Source organism: Dysidea avara, chromosome 3, assembly GCF_963678975.1.
Source record: "Dysidea avara chromosome 3, odDysAvar1.4, whole genome shotgun sequence".
Taxonomy (NCBI): Eukaryota; Metazoa; Porifera; class Demospongiae; order Dictyoceratida; family Dysideidae; genus Dysidea; species Dysidea avara.
In genome coordinates, this window is record NC_089274.1 from 14,354,035 (window position 1) to 14,377,040 (window position 23,006).

The 23,006-nt window shown below is 36.6% G+C and overlaps 2 protein-coding genes across 2 annotated transcripts; both read right to left on the bottom strand.

Annotated features, from left to right (window-relative positions):
• Positions 1-2,059: 2,059 nt before the first annotated feature.
• LOC136249501 (solute carrier family 2, facilitated glucose transporter member 8-like) lies at positions 2,060-10,594 on the bottom strand. Its single transcript, XM_066041523.1, has 3 exons — positions 10,279-10,594; positions 5,788-6,012; positions 2,060-3,181 (listed from the first exon to the last, which is right to left on the bottom strand). Exons 1-3 carry the CDS (start codon positions 10,555-10,557, stop codon positions 2,171-2,173), a joined length of 1,515 nt encoding a protein of 504 aa, XP_065897595.1. The 5' UTR covers positions 10,558-10,594; the 3' UTR covers positions 2,060-2,170.
• Positions 10,595-12,905: 2,311 nt separating this feature from the next.
• On the bottom strand, positions 12,906-21,770 carry LOC136251769 (solute carrier family 2, facilitated glucose transporter member 8-like). The gene is made up of 3 exons (XM_066044182.1): positions 21,456-21,770; positions 17,601-17,825; positions 12,906-14,002 (listed from the first exon to the last, which is right to left on the bottom strand). The coding sequence occupies exons 1-3, from the start codon at positions 21,726-21,728 to the stop codon at positions 12,989-12,991; spliced, it is 1,512 nt and encodes a 503-aa protein (XP_065900254.1). The 5' UTR covers positions 21,729-21,770; the 3' UTR covers positions 12,906-12,988.
• Between the last annotated feature and the right edge of the window lie 1,236 nt (positions 21,771-23,006).

Consider the following 23,006-nt stretch of genomic DNA (forward strand, 5'->3'; position numbering starts at 1 on the left):
ATTCATATCCTATGGCCTACCGTCTGCTTTGGATTCCCCACACCAGATATCTCAACCCTTTACACTGATTCAAGTAAATGGTGTCAAAGATATAGACATCTATAAGCATTGGGTCCTACCATCAAGATGACTATTAAAAAACCACACATGCCCTCCCTCTATATATAGAAGTGATCCAGGTAATTATCGACCTGTCCCGCTAACCAGTATTTGCTATGTATCACCAGTATTTATATCTTGATATTTTTTGTGACAGTCAGGATGGTTTCCGCTCTAAGTGGTCATGTTGCTGGGTGCATGTGGTTAATGATTTTGCTAAAGCACTGAACTCTGGAGATCAAACTGATGCTTTGTTTCTTGACTTTTCTACAGCGTTTGATGAGGTACTGCATTTGTCAAAAAATCTCATCATGGCATAAATGGCCACTTACTAGAATGGATCAAAAAAATTTTGAGACAAAACTCAAACAGTTGTTATTGATGGAGAAAGTAACAACCCTTCTACAGTACTTTCTGGTGTGCCACAACAGGCCCGCAAGGCACAATTTTAGCCCACTTACTGTTTTTAATATTCATCAATGATAATTATCACACAACACCTCTACTGCAATGTTAAACTTTATGCAAATGATATCTCAATTTACAATACTATTCATTCTCCCAGCGACTCTGAACATCTTCAACAAGATTTGTTTACTTTACAAATATGGGCCATAAGATGGCAAATGGACCAGCCAAGTATATAGCTATATGTAGCTACATCTTACAGTTTCTAATAGACATCATATTATTGAACATAGCTATAACCTGCAATGCAAAGTATCGTGGCATAGCATTTGACCAACATCTCACTTGGATAAAACCATATTCACAACATCTGCATGTCATTAGGCTATACTAGCTTTTCTAGGAGGAACGTTAATCATTTTTCTGCCAAATCTCATTGTTACAAGTCTTTTGTTAGACCCATACTACAATATGCTTCGCCCATACGGGCTCCTTACCTACAATCTGATATTTGTGCTATAGTAAAGATTCAACATACCGGTAGTTCATTAGTGCTGCAAGGTGTATATATATATATATACAATGAACGATTACATTACTCAATGACATGGAGAAGTAGCGTTACTATACCATACTCACATATCACTCAACTGGCCCTCTCTAGAATCATGACGTACTTTTTGTATACTATAGCTAGTCATGTTCTATAAGATAATCAATAGTCAAATGGATTGATGTACCATCTATTAACATCAATGTCATCAGTTAATAGAGGACACTCTCAACGTTTCAGAATGCCACAAGTCAGAATCAACTCTTGATTGCCTATATTTTCCTTCTTGAACAATCTGCAGCTGCCAGAAGATAAAGACTATAAAAACTTTGAATTTGCATTAAATTAATGATACACTGAGAGCTGAAACAATGGCTAATTAGCAACTCTTTACATTGTAATGTATAATGATTATGAATTAGAAGTCTTAATCATAGCTAATACAGCACACTTAACTGAGATCAAGTTAACAAGGTACCACAATCTTATGTATACTGTCTGTTTTAATACTATAATAATTTCGTGACTGGACATAGTAGATCTTTCTATCAGACTCCATTACTTGTGTTAATTTCTGTATTTTTGTGTTGATGTCTACAAAGAAAAGGTGTACGTAGCTACATGCATGTCATGTATAAATCAAGTGAAAATGATCAGTCCAGCATAGTTACTAAACTGAGTGGTTATGCAGGCTGAAGATGGGACAGTTTTTGCATGCCCCTTATGGCTGAGTAAGCTGTCTCTGGTTTGCATGGAATATACAGTGAGTCCTGCCAGGCCTACTGTAAAACAACTGGTCCAGGAATAGTGGACAGGTTTCACTAGTATATATATAATAGTGCAACTATTTCTTTTGTATCCAGTATTCAATTAATAGTTGTTTACTTTTCCAAGTAGCTTTGTTGTTATGATTTTTAACTCATGCAGATTTCTTTATGAGGTTTTAAATGTGACATTTTTATGCAGTGATAAAATGTCATGATTAGGTAGCTATGTGATAGCAATTTGACAACTCAATATGTAAACAAATTAAATAAACATATGATGTAAATTATAAAATATACGTGTGCATGTATATATATCTATAGTGACTAAAATTTAGAAAATCAGTTACAGAAAAGATTGTTCTATTTCTTCTAAGGACTTTCCTTTAGTTTCCGGAATAAACACGGCAATGTAGATGATTCCACAAAAAGCAACTAATGCAAATGACCAGAAGGCACCCCAAGGGTGAACAGCATCTTCATAATTTCTAAACAGTCCAGTGAGGATTATGACATAACTCCAGTTAAAACAAGTAATAATTCCAACACCTAGACCTCGTACTTTCAGAGGAACAATTTCTGAAGCAATGAGCCATGGTATAGCTCCCAATCCAATAGAAAATCCAGCCAGTAAACAAGCCATACTGGTTATAGCCATTGGGTAAAGATTTTCTTTACAGCCGGTACCACTTGATGGGTCACAATACGGCTCATCATTGAGATATTCATAAGTTCCCATTGCTGTGAGGCTCATACATCCTATGATGGAACTAAGTACCAATAAGATTCGTCTTCCTACTATGTCTGTAAGCAACGTTCCAACTAAACTAAAAATCATCTGGGTTCCCCCAACTGTAACAGAAGATAACAGACCAGGTGATTTGATTTTAGCTTGTTTGAAAATATCCTCAGCATTGAATATGATTCCAGCTATCCCAAAACATTGTTGAAAGAACATTAGTACCACACCAAGGATCACAGGATAATAAACTGCTTTACTTCTGAATGCTTTAACTGTTTCAGCAAAACTCAGTTTGTTCTTGTTTTCTGATTCTAATTGTTTAGTCACATCTAGTAATTCCTTGTCAACATTATAATGTTCTCCTCTAAGCCACACTAAAACTTCACGTGCTTCACCATTCCTTTTTTGTGTCATCAGCCATCTTGGTGTCTCCTTAAGAGTGATAGCCAGCATTGTGAATAAACAAATTACCACTAGTGTAATAACTGCAAGCCAATAGTAGGTTATGTAAGTGCCAACTATCTGTGCAATAAAAACTCCAATTGTAAGATGTAGTTGAGTTAGAGTTCCAAAAAATCCACGAGTTTTGCTGGAAGACAACTCTGCTATGTACAACTACAGAAGTAAAAAGGTATAATACATATGGGAGCAGATCAAGCATTAAAAATATTATGTAACCATACAGATTTCACAAAACTGATCCAAATCACACATCAGGTAAAATCAAACTAATACTACCAGTGGATAGCTACACTATTGGTTTTGACCCCCAGAATTACCCAAACTACTCGCAGTTGAGGCTGGCCTGGTTTTAAGAAATGTCTTTTCTGGGTGGTGTGTTGAGCTCAAATGACAGTTTCTGAAGGACCTGGCCTGGCAATAATCAGTGGTGCACTGGTGGATGACCTGATTAGTAAGTTGTTTTCTATGTTGTTTTGTTGTATATCAGCCACGTGCATGTCTCCTCCATTTTGAAGTCTATCTCTTGCCCACCCCATCACCTGCCACCCTCCTCCCCTTTGTAATCACTTGTGATACTATATCACTCCTGCAACTGCTCAGACTTTCTATCATATTTGGCGGGAAACTCTACAAGCAGTTACAAGTACTGGAAGTGGTCTGAAATGTAATAGATTGATGTATCTTTTGTGTACATTTCATACACATGCTTGCTATCCCTGGCAAGTTATACTGACTTGGATTCTTTAAACCGTTTGTCTCGAAACTTCTAAAGTGAGATTTGGATTGTTTTTCCAAAATAATTATGTAGTTTGCATGCACTATAGATCCAGACATTTAAGCTATATATTAAATAACATTCAAGTCAAAACCTTGTAACATAAATACATAATTATCATGAATGAATGAAATCTGGTGTATCCAACATAATATTCAATTATCTACAGTGTGCACATGATTGTATAGTGAACTAACTAGCATACAATATTATAATCATACCACCAGTTTAAGTACTTTGACAGGTATATTTCAAACCAGGAATACACCCCTGCACCCACAGCCAGCACCCAGCCAAACACCCTGGTCAAAATTATCCAGCCAATTGCTGTTACCTGGCCAAGTCTATGTGAACCATTTCAGCAAAGCCAGTAGAGTGGTCTCAGTGAAGCAGAGCATCATCCTGTGGATTCACAGGGCTTCAGAAACCCTAGACTGACAAGCACAGAAAATCAGCCAGACACCAGTCAAAAACATCCAGCTAGTTGCTGCTTGCTATTCAAGTCCGTGTGAATAACTATTCCAGCAAGTGGTCTCAGGGAAGCAGACTGTCATCCCATGGATTTACTTAAGGCTCCGGAAACACTGATGAACACAGAAAGCAGACCCAACAGTGTGACAGAAGAATCACAATGGAACTCATTAGTGGAATGTGTAATACCCTAACTAAATGTTGGTGACATAAAGTACATTTTGAACCTTTTGTAAAAATAGTCACATTTATCATGCTATTTCCATAGTGCACTTGCTATATAATGCTACTTCCTAGCTATTACAGGGACATGTCAACCTTAATCATAATTGGAAATTTTTATCTCTTTGGCCAATACAGAACTTTAACACAACCCTGATAAATGGTAACTACAAGGTTGCAGACGATTCCACATTGCCGTCATTATGAATCGTGTATTCAAATGTAGCTTTAAGCTATTTCTTGCTAGGCCTGCACCTTTTTGGTCATCAATTTTGCGAGAAAATACAGGAATAATTTTAGAATTATTGGACTTCCATGGAAATAATCAGTGGAATTATGGAGTGTGTTTTTTCTTGATTAGCTAAAGAAAAAGTTAAGAATCTAAGAATGATATATAGCTGACTTTATTTTACAAGTGCTGGCTGAAAAGGGGTTGAAAAGCCTCAAAAAGATTGATGTATTCTAATAGAACGCTCAAATACTCTAATAGACCAGTCAAATCATTTCATGTTGCAGTGGAATCTCAGTTATCGGAACCCCTTGGGACCAGGGGTGGTACATAAGTCTAGAAAGTCCATATCTCTGAAGCTGTGTATGAATAACCATAAAATAGCAAAATATCAGTATTTTCAACTACCAGTCACTACTCTAGTAGAGCAGTCATTTCAGTAGTTCAATTAATTGAGAATCTGGATAACTGAGGTCTGAGGTTCCACTGTAACAATCTGCAGCCAACATCAGGAATTTAACTGCATGATTATCTGCAATTCTGAAACTTGCACATCTTATAATAATGTATCTTTTTCAAGTCTTTGAACATAAAATTATTGATATCATTATCTACCTAACTTAGCATGTAGCTATAGCTACAGCTATAATACACTTATAATTGAAAACTCTTGAATTATTACTGCAGATAGCTATTCTAGGTCTATTGTAACTACTTATGGCTAGAAATAGGAAGTGTAAGATGGAATGCTTCATATTAATTCTGGCAAAACTACTTACCATGCAGCATCTTAAAAACTAAGTGACTAGCTATAGAAACTAAATCAGCATTATTAAGGAATGATAGGCTAGATACAAGAATAAAAAAAGAATAATGGAATAAATTTTTGGGAAAATCTGGAAGGAAAATTTTGAGCAAAATAGGCTCAGGCCTACCAGCATTCAGCAGCACCAGTAATAATATTAGAATGAGGATATTAGCACAGCAGTAAACATCAAGGATACTTTGGCTAGGGTCAATATCACTATAGCTATTAAAGCATACACAAGTCAAGAAACTTACTGGAGCACACAGTGAAGCAAATCCTACTCCGATTCCTCCTATTAATCTCCCAGCAAAAATGAGCAATCGGAATATTGTTCCATTAGTTAGTAATGTTAAAATGATCAATAACCACCCAATAGCATAGGTTATGCTGCATACCAAAAATGATAATTTACGACCAATTTTATCAACTATCCATCCTGCAATGACTGTACCAATCAGACCTCCAACTGGAAATAGAACCTATAGAGGCATTGATGGAATGCAGTTATATTTCACAGCATGCAATTGCACATACCACACAACATATTACACACTGCTATTTATAACAAGATCACAAGACCACAAGGTTGAAGATTCATATGAATAAAGTGTATAATTTGTAGTTTAAGCCATTGTCATGGCGGACTTGTGCAGTCTTGCTGCATTCCCAACCGATTCATTTAAACTAATTGGCTAGTAATTTGGCTGCCTTTTTCAATAGTCAGTGTAGAGGAAAAAAAGGCAGTCAAATTACCAGCCATTAGAGTTAAATTGAATCATTTAGAAACGCAGCAAGACTGCACAAGTCAATGATAAGGACCAATGTAAGATTGCAAAACATAGTTGAATCTTGGCTGCATCAGATATCAGCTCTTTTAGTCACCAGTTACTAATTTTACTTTCATGGACATACCCTTTTTGTACAGCTTTGCATGGGGATTAATGTTAATGTTACATGGTTTCTTTTATTCCTGCAGGCATTTAGATACATATAATTATATCGATGATGGAATTGATAAACGTTCTGGGATAAATTTTGGTACATATAAATTTTGCAGATGAAAAATGAATTACTAAGTTTGGCATTCAGTATTGTGGAATGTCAATGGTGGATCTAGGGGGTGCAAAGGAAGTAAGTGCACCTCCCCTCTTATAGTCGGTACGTGTTCACCTGAGCCCCTGCCAAATATAGTAATATCAAAGAGGTGAACACATGTTCACTCCAATGGTTTTGTACTGGAACAAGCATGTTTTCATGTTGTAAACATGTTTGCACATCTGAATCGTCCATACTAAATGTATGGGATATTTTTAAAGCCTCATAACTCACTTGTTCTTGCCTGTATTGACTATTAGTTCTGGAATTTAAAGGACTTCACAGCTATACTAAATGTTTGGTCAGCTGGCCCATGTAACAAGAGTTATTAACAAGAAACGAGGGTTCAGGTGAACGCGAACAGACTATAACTCTACAATACATGTATATTAGCAGTGGTAAAGGAAGTAATTGATGTGAGGAGGGGCTATGAATTTTGAGATATCACGAAAGCTAAAATGGCTACAGCTTCTGGGGGCTGTGCCCCCCAGACCCCCTGCTGCCAGAGATTCTATACTCTGGTCACCAGAATTAATTTATAGACACAATTTGAAGCATTTCAACTATACTAATTTATTAGTCAAAAGTATTTAGTTTTGTAATTCGTGATTAAAAAGATTTGATTGAATAAACTGGGGATATTTAGAAAGTAGATGAGCTGCTCTACAAAGTGAAGATATAAAATTGTTGATTGGATGTAAGTGTTATTTGTAAACTGTGGGTGTCCAAGAATCACGACTTTTTTTCGGATTATACGTATTAATCGGAAATAAACTTGCAGGGCTGCTGCCACCAGATAAAGAAGCCGAGAAAGCTGATACTTGGTGTGCAAAGTCCCACAGCCTTGAACTATCTAAAGACATATAAGTTGTTCAAAAATTCCTGTTGTAGCTCAAGTAATCGTGTCCAATTTTGGAGCCTGCCTGATATTAGGGAAAGTTTTTAGCTGTTGACTATATACAGGAGAAATAAAACATACAGCATTTAAAGCAGCTTTCAGACAGACACCTGAGAATACTTGGTACAGTGGTAAGACACCAACTTTTGAAGTAAGAGGTCAATGGTTCGATTCCCACTGGAGATTTTTTTCATTTCTTAGGAGCGCATTTTTGTGAACACTTTGATTGCTCTATTGGGGTGTTTGAGCATTCTATTATAGAATATATCAATCTTTCTCACGGTTTTCAGCCCCGCTCCAAGAAAGATAATTTTGGCAAGATATCATTCTGAGGGAAGAGTGGGAGGGGGGGCTTCAGCCTCCTAGCCCCCACCCCCTTCCACCACCTATGTATATTAGTGTCATTCATGATACTTCAACATACAAATATTGCTTTAATGATGTGACCTAAGCAACTCAGTGATGTATCCAGAGAGTGGCACTGGGGGTACATGCCCTTCACCCTTCTCCATCTTCAAATAAAGAAATATTTCATATAAGATTAAAACAGTCAAATAGTCTAATAGAACAGTCATTGCATGTGACACCCATAATCCTCCAGGAGTGTCCTATTTACAGAAAAAAAATTCTAGGAAGCTAATTTTCCATGGTATGGTGCTGCAAAATGCAAGTTTTTATATTGAACAGTGACTGTCCTTTACCTACCCATAATATATATTAAAGCTTTACGGTGACCAGTACTGAAGGTCTGACAAATATACAACACAAATTACTTCAGGGTTATAAATGACTCAAAGAAACCACCACTATATCACTGATCTCTATAACTCATGCTAATGAAGACCACCAGGTGCACACCCCACTGCCACAATTAATATAAGTACACGTAAACTACCACAAAAATTTTGTGTTAAAACTGTCTATAGCTTCTGGGTAGGACAATGTATACGTACATAAATTATATGTGCTGCAGGTCCACAGTACTTTCTAATTGTCATATGATCAGTCAGTGGAAGCCACAAATGTAATTTGATTAATGTAAAAGCACTTAATTTAAATGATGGTACCTACTATCTAGACTTGCAATTGGAATATATGCAGACTCTTCCACGCAAAAATCCCAAGAAGGAAAAAGAGGAAAATAAACTCTGCTACAGTATTCAATGCAAAAAAAATGTTTGTGTATAATGCCATCATTATCATAACTTGAGATGCTACAGTTTTATTACTCTTATTTAAAGACCACAGCTCAGCTATAGTGAGCTCAAAGGAGTCCAAGCTATAATTCTTTCACTCACCGAGTCTGTAATTGATCACTCTAATTAATATACGTAGTATTTTAAAATTTAGTTATTTTGTATACTGTGTATAACTCACAGGATGGGTATAACATCACAGATAAAAATATACAATTAGCTACCGTATAGCTGGAATGCTTCGAGGGACAAAACTTTCGCAAATTTCACAAGTAATGACAGCTTCATGAAAATATATTATTGTAAAATGTTTGAGGTTACATACACATACATATTACCAAAGTGAAATGTTTTGTATAGGATTTCATGAATTTAAAAAATGCGAAAATCATATTTTACACTATTTTGCAAAAGTTTCATCCTTTGAAAATTTCCGGCTATGCAGTATAATCTATAGGGAAGAGGTGAGCAGATAAATACATCTTTAAATTGGTTAAGGTTGTCCAGTTCAACGTAATTCATTCCATAATTATTTTGATGGTTGAGGGTAAAAATGAGGATTCAGTTCTGGAGAAAGGAATTGCAAACTGCTGATTGTGACCATGGGTAGTCATTGATTGGGATGTGAATGTCATAGAGATATCAGCCAGTCCATGTAATATTTTGTAGAACATTGTTAACTTTACTGATGGCCACTTCAGTTGTTCTAACATGTCAACACCATAGTGTGAAAGTTAGTTTCACCATCATGCCAGCATGTATCAATCATACAACTATACCGTACTGATTTTAACTTGGATTTTAATCACTGCATGCTATGGGTGTAATTTACAAGATCCAGCTATTGACTTGGCCTGCTCCAACAGTTTGGAATTGGAATAATGTTTATGATTTAATTCTTTTTATGTGTAAGGCCACTCCAATTGGTATAATGGTTTCTGGTTCTGTTCACTCCATGCAGGTGAATTTTGTCATTATGTTATACCGTTAAAACCACAATATTAAAACTCTACTGGATACAGCTACATGACTATAATACATGCACTACATGAATTATTTATATACAACAAAATAAAACCCACAAAATAATACTGACACATTTAGACACCAGTCACGAAAAATACAAACTAAATGGCAAACTTTAAAAAGCCATACACTATGGTTGTCACTTACAATTAGCAACAATTATATAACACGTACCAGAAAGCAATGCAACGTGTGCCAATAAGCGGGATATAAACATTAGCTAAGAAGAGTATGCGCATGCGTAATGAGCAGCAAAATCGTAACAATAGCAATAATGACTAATCTAGAAATTTTTGATATTTTGGTGCAGGCGGGGGACCAGAAACCAGTATACCAATTGGAGTGGTTTAATGGCTAATAATGAATGTTGAACTTAAAAACAAAAGAAAAAAAATCACTACATAGCTACTACGTAGTTGGCTCCACCATGTAGGGGTTTATATTATCTATGACTACACAAGCCAGATTCATTCACACAAGCAACTATGCAGTGCAATTTGATGGAATTAATGCAAATCACTGTGACTTACACTGAAAAGATCCTGGTAAGTAGTCTTGCCTAAAGGAGCTGAAGAACTCCCATCGTCACCCTCAAGATCACTCAGTACAGGTGACGTATATCCTATAGTGAGACCAAATACAAGCCAAGACTGTACGATCACTGCACAGGAGTATGCAACCGTCCACAAACGAGGCTTCGTGTTGTTGTTGTTGTCAATGCTGGAAGACTGAACAGTTTCATAAGGTCGCTTCTCTGGTAACAACAGTTCACGATCTTGATCTACGTCAGTGTCTTCTACACCACTCATTGTTAGCCTGAAATCACCGAGGAAATCACTGACATGTCAAGTTAAGAAGGGCGTGTAGTTTAATGATCAGGCAAACGATAATTAAATGGCGGCTCCCGTAGCTATTTTAGTCGGGACCCACCGGACATCACGAGCCCCCCAGTTGCAATTGTACCACCAAGATTTAATAGTATGTCAATGCAGAAAAAAGGACCAATTTCATGTATGTCAGTCAGTGTGCTGGCTTCAACTCTGACTTTACTACTACTCAGTATAGCTACCAGGCCGAGGGGACACCAGTTTAAATTGTTTAGCTAAACAACATTCAAGCATTCAAGGATTCGCAGAGTTTCGAAGATTGATTGTCCTCAGGCCAGAAAATCCCTTTACATATCACTAAACTGTTATACTGCTCCACATTGTGGAGACCTAATTTTGTAATTCAATTCAACCCTTTACACTAATTCAACCCTTTACACTGATTCAAGTAAATGGTGTCAAAGATATAGACATCTATAAGCATTGGGTCCTACCATCAAGATGACTATTAAAAAACCACACATGCCCGCCCTCTATATATAGAAGTGATCCAGGTAATTATCGACCTGTCCCGCTAACCAGTATTTGCTATGTATCACCAGTATTTACATCTTGATATTTTGTGTGACAGTCAGGATGGTTTCCGCTCTAAGTGGTCATGTTGCTGGGTGCATGTGGTTAATGATTTTGCTAAAGCACTGAACTCTGGAGATCAAACTGATGCTTTGTTTCTTGACTTTTCTACAGCGTTTGATGAGGTACCGCATTTGTCAAAAAAATCTCACCGTGGCATAAATGGCCACTTACTAGAATGGATCAAAAAATTTTTGAGACAAAACTCAAACAGTTGTTATTGATGGAGAAAGTAACAACCCTTCTACAGTACTTTCCGGCGTATGCAAATGATATCTCAATTTACAATACTATTCATTCTCCCAGTGACTCTGAACATCTTCAACAAGACTTGTTTACTTTACAAATATGGGTCATAAGATGGCAAATGGACCAGCCAAGTATATAGCTATATGTAGCTACATCTTACAGTTTCTAATAGACATCAAATTATTGAACATAGCTATTACCTGCAATGCAAAATATCTTGGCATGGCATTTGACCAACATCTCACTTGGAAAAAAACATATTCACAACATCTGCATGTCATTAGGCTATACTAGCTTTTCTAGGAGGAACGTTAATCATTTTTCTGCCAAATTTCATTGTTACAAGTCTTTTGTTAGACCCATGCTAGAATATGCTTCGCCCATATGGGCTCCTTACCTACAATCTGATATTTGTGCTATAGTAAAGATTCAACATACCGGTAATTCAAGTGCTGCAAGGTATATATACAATGAACGATTACTCAATGACATGGAGAAGTAGCGTTACTATACCATGCTCACATATCACTCAACTGGCCCTCTCTAGAATCATGACGTACTTTTTGTATACTATAGCTAGTCATGTTCTATAATATAATCAATAGTCAAATGGATCGATGTACCATCTATTAACATCAATGTCATCAGTTAATAGAGGACACTCTCAACGTTTCAGAATGCCACAAGTCAGAATCAACTCTTGATTACCTATATTTTCCTTCTTGAACAATCTGCAGCTGCCAGAAGATAAAGACTATAAAAACTTTGAATTTGCATTAAATTAATGATACACTGAGAGCTGAAACAATGGCTAATTAGCAACTCTTTACATTGTAATGTATAATGATTATGAATTAGAAGTCTTAATCATAGCTAATACAGCACACTTAACTGAGATCAAGTTAACAAGGTACCACAATCTTATGTATACTGTCTGTTTTAATACTATAATAATTTCGTGACTGGACATAGTAGATCTTTCTATCAGACTCCATTACTTGTGTTAATTTCTGTATTTTTGTGTTGATGTCTACAAAGAAAAGGTGTACGTAGCCACATGCATGTCATGTATAAATCAAGTGAAAATGATCAGTCCAGCGTAGTTACTAAACTGAGTGGTTATGCAGGCTGAAGATGGGACAGTTTTTGCATGCCCCTTATGGCTGAGTAAGCTGTCTCTGGTTTGCATGGAATATACAGTGAGTCCTGCCAGGCCTACTGTAAAACAACTGGTCCAGGAATAGTGGACAGGTTTCACTAGTATAATAGTGCAACTATTTCTTTTGTATCCAGTATTCAATTAATAGTTGTTTACTTTTCCAAGTAGCTTTGTTGTTATGATTTTTAACTCATGCAGATTTCTTTATGAGGTTTTAAATGTGACATTTTTATGCATTGATAAAATGTCATGATTAGGTAGCTGTGTGATAGCAATTTGACAACTCAATATGTAAACAAATTAAATAAACACATGATGTAAATTATAAAATATACGTGTGCATGTATATATCTATGACTAAAATTTAGAAAATCAGTTACAGAAATTTTGTTCTATTTCTTCTAAGGACTTTCCTTTAGTTTCCGGAATAAACACGGCAATGTAGATGATTCCACAAAAAGCAACTAATGCAAATGACCAGAAGGCACCCCAAGGGTGAACAGCATCTTCGTAATTTCTAAACAGTCCAGTGAGGATTATGACATAACTCCAGTTAAAACAAGTAATAATTCCAACACCTAGACCTCGTACTTTCAGAGGAACAATTTCTGAAGCAATGAGCCATGGTATAGCTCCCAATCCAACAGAAAATCCAGCCAGTAAACAAGCCATACTGGTTATAGCCATTGGGTAAAGATTTTCTTTACAGCCGGTACCACTCGATGGGTTACAATACGGTTCATCATTGAGATATTCATAAGTTCCCATTGCTGTGAGGCTCATACATCCTATGATGGAACTAAGTACCAATAAGATTCGTCTTCCTGCTATGTCTGTAAGCAACACTCCAACTAAACTAAAAATCATCTGGGTTCCCCCAACTGTAACAGAAGATAACAGACCAGGTGATTTGATTTTAGCTTGTTTGAAAATATCCTCAGCATTGAATATGATTCCAGCTATCCCAAAACATTGTTGAAAGAACATTAGTACCACACCAAGGATCACAGGATAATAAACTGCTTTACTTCTGAATGCTTTAACTGTTTCAGCAAAACTCAGTTTGTTCTTGTTTTCTGATTCTAATTGTTTAGTCACATCTAGTAATTCCTTGTCAACATTATAATGTTCTCCTCTAAGCCACACTAAAACTTCACGTGCTTCACCATTCCTTCTTTGTGTCATCAGCCATCTTGGTGTCTCCTTTAGACTGATAGCCAGCATTGTGAATAAACAAATTATCACTAGTGTAATAACTGCAAGCCAATAGTAGGTTATGTAAGCGCCAACTATTTGTGCAATAAAAACTCCAGTTGTAAGATGTAGGTGAGTTAGAGTTCCAAAAAATCCACGAGTTTTGCTGGAAGACAACTCTGCTATGTACAACTACAGAAGTAAAAAGGTACAACACATATGGGAGCAGGTCAAGCATTATATTTCATGTATATAATTATGTGACCATACAGATTCACAAAACCGATCCAAATCACACATCAGGTAAAATCAAACTAACACTACCAACACTATTGGTTTTGACCCCCAGCATTACCTAAACTACTCGCAATCGAGGCTGGTTTTAAGAGATGTCTTTTCTAGGTGGTGTGCATGCATGGTGAGCTCAAATGGCAGTTTCTGAAGGACCTGGCTTGGCAATAATCAGTGGTGCACTGGTGGATGGCCTGATTAGTAAGTTGTTTTCTATGTTGATTTTGTTGCATATCAGCCACGTGTCTGGGGTCTACCTCCATTTTGAAGTCTATCTCTTGCCCACCCCATCACCTGCCACCCTCCTCCCATTTGTAATCACTTGTGATACTATATTACTCCTCCAACTGCTCAGACTTTCTATCTTATTTGGCGGGAAACTAGCAGTTACAAGTACTGGAAGTGGTCTGAAAGGAATAGATTGATGCATCTTTTGTGTAAATTTCATACACATGCTTGCTATCCCTGGAAAGTTATACTGACTTATAAATTCTTTAAAACCGTTTGTCTCAAAACTTCTAAAGTGAGAATTGGATTGTTTTTCCAAAGTAATTATGTAGTATGCATGCACTATAAATCCAGACATTTAAGCTATATAATTAAATAACATTCAAATCAAGACTTGTAATATAATTACATAATTATCATGAATAAATGAAATCTAGTGTATCCAACATAGTATTCAATTATCTACAGTGTGCACATGATTGTATAGTGCACTAGCTAGTATACAATATTATTATCATACCACCAGTTTAAGCACTTCAATAGATTTATTTCAAACCAGGTATATACACCTGCACCCACAGCCAGCACCCAGCCAAACACCCTGGTCAAAATTATCCAGCCAATTGCTGTTACCTGGCCGAGTCTGTGTGAACCATTTTGGCAAAGCCAGCGGAATGGTCTCAGTGAAGTAGAGCATCATCCTATGGATTCACAGGGCTCCAGAAACCCTAGACTGACAAGCACGGAAAATCAGCCAGTGCCCAGCCAAACACTGGTCAAAAACATCCAGCTAGTTGATGCTTACTATTCAAGTCCGTGTGAATGACTATTCCAGTAAATGGCATGGTCTCAGGGAAGCAGATTGTCATCCCATGGATTTACAAGGCTCCGGAAACACCTACGAGCACAGAAAGCAGACCCAACAGTGTGACAGAAGAATCACAATGGAACTCATTAGTGTAATGCATATACCCTAGCTAAATGTTGGTGACATAAAGTACATTTCGATTTTCAGGGAACCTTTGTAAAAATAGTCACATTTATCATGCTATTTCCATAGTGCACTTGCTATAGAATGCTACTCCCTAGCTATTACAGGGGGCATGTCAACCTTAATCCCAATTGGAAATTTAATCTCTTTGGTCAATTTACAGAACTTTAACACAACCCTGATAACTACAAGGTTGTAGACAATTCCACATCACTGTCATTATGAATCATGCATTCAGTGGGTGTATCCACTCACTGGACTGGACTGCTGGACTGGAATACTGGACTGGACTACTGGGCTGGAATACTGGACTGGACTACTGGACTGGTATATTTTTGGTTATTGCACATTCTGTGGTTAACATTTATTGAGTCTCACAAGTCAAGGGTCCTAAGGGAACCTACAGCCCACTACTAAATGCTGAATATGAGCAGTAGAGTATGCGATAACTGTCTTTTAATATTTTTGCTGTGATTTATTATGTCCTACAACACTTATTCCTTACACCCTGGTGTACAGTAATGCTGTAGGGAATGTGTATCAGCAATAATTAACCAGTGATCAACTTGCCAGTTGACAATATCCTTCAAGATATCCTTAGTGTGAGCTCAGGAATTGAACTAGCATGGACGGACTTGTTTTCAGTGCCACGGGACGCAATGATTATAATTAAGCACATGCTGAAAAAATTTTGAATCGGTAAGCCTTTCTCCAGAAGTAAAGCTATATATAGCTTGCTCCTTGAGCTCACACTAAGGATATCTTGTCAACTGGCGAGTTGATCGCTGGTTAACTATTGCTGATATACATTCCCTACAGCATTACTATACACCAGGGTGTAAGGAATAAGTGTTGTAGGACATAATAAATCACAGCGAAATTATTAAGACAGTTATCGCATACTCCACTGCTCATATTCAGCATTTAGTAGTGGGCTGTAGGTTCCCTCAGGTCCCTTGGCTTGCGAAACTCAATAAATTTTAACCACAGAATGTGCAAAAACCAAAAATATGCCAGTCCAGTAGTCCAGTCCAGTAGTCCAGTCCAGTAGTCCAGTCCAGTAGTCCAGTCCAGTAGTCCAGTCCAGTAGTCCAGTCCAGTAGTCCAGTCCAGTAGTCCAGTCCAGTAGTCCAGTCCAGTGAATGGATACACCCTGTATTCAGTTGTAACTTTAAGCTATTTCTTGTTAGGCCTGTACCTATTATGTCGGCATAATTTTGAAAATAATAGGTCATCAATTTTGTGAGAAAATACAGGAATTATATAGGATGGTTACAGGCATAATTTTAGAATTATTGGATGTCCATGGAAATAATTGGTGGAATTATGGAGTGTGTTTTTTCCTGATTAGCTAGAAGAAAGAGTTAAGAATCTAAGAATGATATATAGCTGACATTATTTTACAAGTGCTGGCTGAAAAGGGGTTGAAAAGCCTCATATATTCTAATAGACCAGTCAAAGCATTTAATGTTACAGTGGAGTCTCAGTGTTATCGGAACCCCTTGGGACCAGGGGTGGTACATAAGTCTAAAAAGTCCATATCTCTGAAACTGTGCATAAATAACCAGAATATCAGTATTTTCAACTACCCTAATAGAACAATCACTACTCTAATAGAGCAGTCATTTCCGTAGTTCAATTAATCAAGAATTCGGATAAGTGGGGTCCAGATAACTGAGGTTCCACTGTAACAATCTGCAGCCAGCATCAGGAATTTAACTGTATGATTATCTACAATTCTGAAACTTGCACATCTTAAGCCAGTGTATCTTCTTCAAGTCTTTGAACATAAAATTATTGATATCATTATCAACCTAACTTAGCATGTAGCTATAGCTAAAGCTACAATACACTTATAATTGAAAACTCTTGAATTATTACTGCAGATATATAGCTATCCTAAGTCTGTTGTAACTACTTATGGCTAGAAATATGAAGTATAAAATGGAATGCTTCATAATTAATTCTGGCAAAACTACTTACCATGCAGCATCTTGAAAACTAAATGACTAGCTACAGAAACTAAATCAGCATTATTATGGAATGATACGCTGGCTACAAGAATAAAAAAGACTAATGGAATAATTTTTTGGAAATTCTGGAAGGAATAATATAGGTAAAATTTTGAGTACAATAGGCTCAGGCCTACCAGTATTCAGCAGCACCAGTAATAATAGAATGAGGATGAGGATATTAACACTTAAAGCACAGCAGTAAACATCAAGGAGCTAGGGCCAATACCACTATAGTTTCAAAGCATACACAAGTCAAGAAACTTACTGGAGCACACAGTGAAGCAAATCCTACTCCAATTCCTCCTATTAATCTCCCAGCAAAAATGAGCAATCGGAATACTGTTCCATTAGTTAGTAATGTTAAAATGATCAATAGCCACCCAACAGCATAAGTTATACTGCATACCAAAAATGATAATTTACGACCAATTTTATCAACTATCCATCCTGCAATGATTGTACCAATCAGACCTCCAACTGGAAATAGAACCTACAGAGGCATTGATGGAATGCAGTCATGCAATTGCACATATCACACAACATATTACACACTGCTATTTATTACAAGACCACAAGGTTGAAGGTTCATATGAATAGAGTGTATAATTTTTAGTTTAAGCCACTGTCATGGCGGACTTGTGCAGTCTTGCTCCATTCCCAACTGACTCATTTTAACTAATTGGCTAGTAATTTGGCGGCTTTTTTCAATAGTCATGTGCAGTGTAAAGGAAAAAAGGCATGCAAATTACTACCCAATCAGAGTTAAATTGAATTAATTAGAAATGCAGCAAGACTGCACAAGTCAACGATAAGGACCAATGTAAGATTGCAAAACATAGTTGAATTTTGGCTGCACCAGATATCAGCTCTTCACCAGTACGTGCAGTTACTTTTACTTTCATGGATATGCCCTTTTTGTACAGCCTTGCATGGGGATTAATGTTAACGTTACATGGTTTCTTTTATTCCTGCAGGCATTTAGATACATATATATCAATGACGGAATTAATAAATGTTCTGGGATAAATTTTGGTACATATAAATTTTGCAGATAAAAAATGAATAAACTAATTTTGGCATTCAGTGTTGTTTTAAATTTGACTATATACTGGAATGTCAATGGTGGATCTAGGGGGTGCAAAGGAAGTAAGTGCACTTAACTCTACAATACATGTATATTAGCAGTGGTAGAGGAAGCAGTTGATGTGAGGAGGAGTTGTGAATTATGAGATATCACAAAAGCTAAAATTGCTACAGTGACCTCCTGCTGCCAGAGATTATACTCTGGTCACCAGAATTAATTTATAGGCACAATTTGAAGAATTTCAACTAAAATACCATTTTTTTAGTCAAAAGTATTTAAAGCAGGCTATTTTCAGTCAATAAATACCCCTAGATCTTTTGGCAAAGTTTTTAGCTGATGACTACAGAATAAATAAAACATACAGTATTTAAAAGCAGCTTTCAAGCAGACACCTGAGAATACTTGGTACAGTTGTAAGACACCAACTTTTAAAGTAAGAGGTCAATGGTTCGATTCTCACTGAAGATTTATTTTTGTTTTCGGACTGCTGTTAGGAGCACGTTTTTATGAACCCTTTGATTGCTCTATTGGGGTGTTTGAGCATTCTATTATAGAATAATTATATCAATCTTTCTCACGGTTTTCAGCCCCACTCAGATATCATTCTGAGGGAAGATTTAGGGGGCTTCAGCCTCCTAGCCTTTCCCCCCTTTCCACTGCCTATGTATATTAGTGTCATTCATGATACTTCAACATACAAATATTGCTTTAATGATGTGACCTAAGTAACTCAGTGATGTATCCAGAGAGTGGTACTGGGGGTACATGCCCTTCGTCCTTCTCCATTCTCCAATAAAGAAATATTTCATATAAGATTAAAACAGTCAAATAGTCTAATAGAACAGTCATTGTATGTGACACCCATAATCCTCCAAGTGTGTCCCATTTACAGAAAAAATACTAGGAAGCTAATTTTCCATGGTATGATGCTGCAATGTAAGTTTCTATACTGAACAGTGGCTGTCCTTTACATATCATGATATGATTATATTAAAGCTTTACAGTGACCAGCATTGAAGGTCTGACAAATATACAACACAAATTACTTCAGGGTCATAAATGACTCAAAGAAACCACCACTATATCACTGATCTCTATAACTCATGTTAATGAAGACCACCAGGTGCACACCCTACAACTGGCTTACTGTCACAATTAATATAAGTATCTGTGATTTTATACCCATCCTGTGAGTTATACACAGTATACAAAATAATTAAATTTTAAAATACTACATAGAGTGTAATCAATTATACAAACTCGGTGAGCGAAAGAATTATAGCTTGGACTCCTTTGAGCTCACTATAGCTGAGCCATGGTCTTTAAATAAGAGTAATAAAACTGTAGCATCTCAAGTTATGAAACAAACATTTTTTTTGCATTGAATACTGTAGCAGAATTTATTTTCCTCTTTTTCCTTTTTGGGATTTTTGCATGGAAGAGTCTGCATATATGCCAATTGCAAGTCTAGATAGTGAGTACCATCATTTAGATTAAGTGCTTTTACATTAATCAAATTACATTCATGGCTTCCACTGACTGATCATAATAAAAATTATGACAAGTTGAAAGTACTGTGGACCTGCAGTACATATACTTTATGTACGCATATATTATATATTGTCCTCCCCAGAAGCTATAGACAGTTTTAACACTAAATTTTTTGTGGCAGTTTATGTGTGACAATATACAATTAGCTACCGTATAGATGGAATTTTTTGAGGGACAAAACTTTTGCAAATTTCGTGAGTAATGACAGCTTCATGAAAATATAATCGTAAAATGTTTGAGGTTACATACACATACGTATTACCAAAGCGAAATGTTTCGTAGGATTTCATGAATTTAAAAATGCGAAAATCATATTTTACACTATTTTGCAAAAGTTGCATCCCATGAAAATTTCTGGCTATACAGTATAATCTATAGGGAAGAGGTGAGCAAATATATCATCTTTAAATTGGTTAAGGTTGTCCAGTTCAACGTAATTCATTCCATAATTATTTTGATGATTGAGGGTAAAAATGAGTTCAGACAGGATTCAGTTCTGGATAAAGGAATTGTGACCATGGATAGTCATTGATTGGGGTGTGAATGTCATAGAGGTATCAGCCAGTCCATGTAATATTTTGTAGTTAACTTTAAGATGGCCACTTCAGTTGTTCTAACATGTCAACACCATAGTGTGAAAGTTAGTTTCACCATCATGCCGGCATGAATCAATCATACAACTATACCATACTGATTTTAACTTGGATTTTAATCACTGCATACTATGGGTATAATTTACAAGATCCAGCTATTGATTTGGCCTGCTCCAACAGTTTGGAATTGGTATGATTTTTGTGATGTAATTCTTTTTATGTGTAAGGCCACTCCAATTGGTATACCGGTTTCTGGTCCTGTTCACTCTGAAAGGGGTATGTGGGCGAATTTCGTCATTATGTCATTATTATTATACTATTAAAATCACAATATTAAATTCTACTGGATACAGCTACATGACTGTAATTAGATACATGCACTAGCATGAATTATTTATGTACAACAAAATAAACCTACAAAATAACACTGACACATTTAGACACCAGTCACGAAATACAAATTAAATGGCTTCTAAAAAACAAACTTCAAAAAGCCATATACTATGGTTGTCACTTACAATTATATAGCACGTACCAGAAAGCAATGCAACATGTGCCAATAAGCGGAATATAAACATTATATAGCTAAGTAGAGTATGCGTATGCGTAACGAGCAGCAAAATCATAATAATAGACTATTCTAGAGATTTTTGATATTTTGGTGCGGGCGGGCCGGGACCAGAAACCGGTGTACCAATTGGGAGTGGCTTAATGGTTAATAATGAATGTTGAACTTATAAACAAAAGAAAAAAATCACTACATACTACGTAGTTGGCTCCACCATATAGGGGGTTATATTATCTATGACTACACAAGCTAGATTCATTCACACAAACAACCATGTAGTGCATGAATTGATGGAACTTATTAATGCAAAACACAGTGACTCACACTGAAAAGATCCTGGTAAGTAGTCTTGCCTAAAGGAGCTGAAGAACTCCCATCGTCACCCTCAAGATCACTCAGTACAGGTGACGTATATCCTATAGTGAGACCAAATACAAGCCAAGACTGTACGATCACTGCACAGGAGTATGCAACCGTCCACAGACGAGGCTTCGTGTTGTTGTCAATGCTGGAAGACTGAACAGTTCCATAAGGTCGCTTCTCTGGTAACAACAGTTCACGATCTTGATCTACGTCAGTGTCTTCTACACCACTCATTGCTAGCGTGAAATCACATGTCAAGTTAAGAAGGGCGTGTAGTTTAATGATCAGGCAAACGATAATTAAATGGCGGCGCCCGTAACTATTTTAGTCCCACCGGACATCACGAGCCCCCCCCCAGTTAGTACCACCAAGATTTAATAGTATGTCAGTGCAGAAAAAAGGACCAGTTTCATGTATGTCAGTCAGTCAGGTGTACTGGCTTCAATACTACTGGTCGAGGGGAGACCAGTTTAAATTGTTTAGCTAAACAACACGACTGAGCAACATTCAAGGATTCGCAGAGTTTCGAGGATTGATTGTCCTCAGGCCAGAAAATCCCTTTACATATCACTAAACTGTTATACTGCTCCACATTGTGGAGACCTAATTTTGTTCAAAGACATTGCATTAATTGAGAAGGCCGGGTGCAAAGGCGTGCTACTAAATTTATACTCTCAGGTTACACTTCAGCCTTGAGAAGAGCTGAACTACACTGACCCAACTCGGTATGTTGCCATTGATGTATATTTACAAAATAGCTGACATCCTTTTTTTCATCACTTATATAAAACTCCAACAGATATGTTTAATATCTTGAACTATGTCAACTTCAATACTGGTTCTACTAGATCTTCTGGCACAAAACCACACCACAAGACAGCCCAGCTATGAACTCATATTTCTTTCACCTACCTAGACTATGGAACTCTCTGCCAATAATTGATCATACACACGCAGTCATTAGCTGTAATAAAACAGAAACTGGAAGAACTTTTATGAAATCATTTATTAGCAAACTGACAATTCTTTGTTGTTTCCATTACCTTTGTCCCTGTTCCCGTCATTCCAAGAATCCTGCATCTAACAATTTTAGCCACTTGTAACTAAATATTTAGATGTTAGTGTATAGTTAGTATTTAATGTATCGTAGGCTATCAGTGTAGGTCACTGGTAGACCCTCAGAATTAAGCCATTATTATCATTAAGATTATTGTGCAGATCAAATTACTTTATGAATAGAATGATGGAACAGTTTACCTACCTCTGATCTGTTGTAGTTCAATTAACACTTTTAAATTGCTGTTAGATAATTATTTACTAGATTTTAGATTTACTGTTAATACATTGATTGGGTATACAGACTTTGTCTTCACCCACTGTTAAAGTGAGGTGTTACAACAACCATGTGATAAGTATAAAAGTGTTGCAAAAATATAATTGTGTACTGCTAATGTGGTTTGTTGTTGTTAATCATTGCGTATAAATTGAAATCAACATGAAGGTTACCGGAAT

Coding starts and splice junctions, on each gene's coding strand:
- LOC136249501 (XM_066041523.1), bottom strand. CDS start 10,557: ATGAGTGGTGTAGAAGACACTGACGTAGATCAAGATCGTGAACTGTTG. Junction 6,013..10,278: donor CTTACCAGGATCTTTTCAGT/GTAAGTCACAGT, acceptor ATGCCTCTATAG/GTTCTATTTCCAGTTGGAGG. Junction 3,182..5,787: donor TTGCTTCACTGTGTGCTCCA/GTAAGTTTCTTG, acceptor TTACTTCTGTAG/TTGTACATAGCAGAGTTGTC.
- LOC136251769 (XM_066044182.1), bottom strand. CDS start 21,728: ATGAGTGGTGTAGAAGACACTGACGTAGATCAAGATCGTGAACTGTTG. Junction 17,826..21,455: donor CTTACCAGGATCTTTTCAGT/GTGAGTCACTGT, acceptor ATGCCTCTGTAG/GTTCTATTTCCAGTTGGAGG. Junction 14,003..17,600: donor TTGCTTCACTGTGTGCTCCA/GTAAGTTTCTTG, acceptor TTACTTCTGTAG/TTGTACATAGCAGAGTTGTC.